Raw genomic sequence first — 1,369 nt, forward strand, 5'->3', positions numbered from 1 at the left:
CGGTGACCTGAACAAGCTGGTTTTATGTCGGACCGTTCCACCATCGAGCAGAATTTCAAGATTAGACGTATGGTAGAAATAGTCACGGAGTTCTGCCATAGGGCTTTTTTTTTGCCTTCGTTGACTTCTGTGCTGCGTTCGACTCAGTGGACCGAGAGGCACTTTGGAAGATTTTAGCATCGACTGGACTCCCCGAGAAGTACGGCAGACTCTTCAAAGGTTTACACCATGACCCAGAAAGCTGTGTTCAAGTCAATAGCCGGTGCAGTTTATTCTTCCAAATCACTACAGGGGTGCATCAAGGATGTACAGTGGCCCCAGAGCACTTTAATGTCATCACAGACTATGTTATGACAAAGACAACTTCACGTCTCGACTTTCAACTCAAGTTTGGAGATTGTGTCATCTCAGATGCTGATTTTGCTGACGATCTGGTCATCTTAGCGGACCCCATGGATCAGTTGCTGGAATCACTTCAAATCTTACGAATAGAGGCCGCTATTGTGGGACTGCATATAAGCTGGAACAAAACGAAAATTATGCCCATAGACCCATCTTTTCCTGCTGTCATTTCTCCAGTCAGTCTGCACGCAGCAACTATCATAGAACTTGTCCAAAAGTTTACCTACCTGGGATCCGCGATTTATCCAGATGGCTTCATTTCCCTCGAGCTGCAAGCAAGGCTATTTCAGGCGTCCTCTGCCATGGGCAGGTTGAACCGTCACCTTTGGCGAAAACCGAATATCAGTCGTTCAACCAAACTTCGAATTTTCAAGGCCCTCGTTGGTTCTGTGATGCTTTATGTAGCTGAGACTTGTCAAGCATCAGCCGCAACCCTAATGGCCATCAATAGATTCCACTCAAAGAGTCTGAGAAGGATAGAATGTCTACGGTGGGTCGACTTTGTGAGTAACGAGAAGCTGCTGCATCTCACCAAGCAGTCCCATTTTTCTACCCAAGCAGCCGAGCGTACCTTACGGTGGTTTGGACATCTACTTCGAATGCCCCTACACTTAACTGAAAAGATGATCTTGACGTTGACCCTGTCAAAGCCGGTTGAAAACGACCTCACGGCCGACCAAAGAAGCGATGGTTCGACAGCGTATCCGATTTCCTAGCGATGGCAAATATCAAACCAAGTGAAGCACAAACCCTTGCAATGGACCGAAGTGGATTGAAGAGGCAGATATCATTCTCCATGCAGAGAAGCACCCGGCAGGAGACCTAAGTCAAGTAAGTCAAGTCAAAGCCTTGTAGGCATTAAAAGAACCGACTTCTTATGGTGATACCAATCTATACAATTCATTAAGTTTAAAGTTACCAACAATCAGTTATGAGCCTTAGAAAAATTGCCCTATTTTCCGAAAAG

General features: G+C 45.9%; 1 protein-coding gene across 1 annotated transcript; it reads left to right on the top strand.

Moving 5' to 3' along the window:
- The first annotated feature begins 350 nt into the window (after positions 1-350).
- LOC148938924 (uncharacterized) lies at positions 351-1,118 on the top strand. The gene has a single exon (XM_089107441.1). It carries the CDS (start codon positions 351-353, stop codon positions 1,116-1,118), a length of 768 nt encoding a protein of 255 aa, XP_088963567.1.
- Positions 1,119-1,369: the final 251 nt, after the last annotated feature.

This window comes from Artemia sp. Qi Xiang Cuo, unplaced genomic scaffold (assembly GCF_049724085.1).
Source record: "Artemia sp. Qi Xiang Cuo unplaced genomic scaffold, ASM4972408v1 HiC_scaffold_31, whole genome shotgun sequence".
Lineage (NCBI taxonomy): Eukaryota > Metazoa > Arthropoda > Branchiopoda > Anostraca > Artemiidae > Artemia > Artemia sp. Qi Xiang Cuo.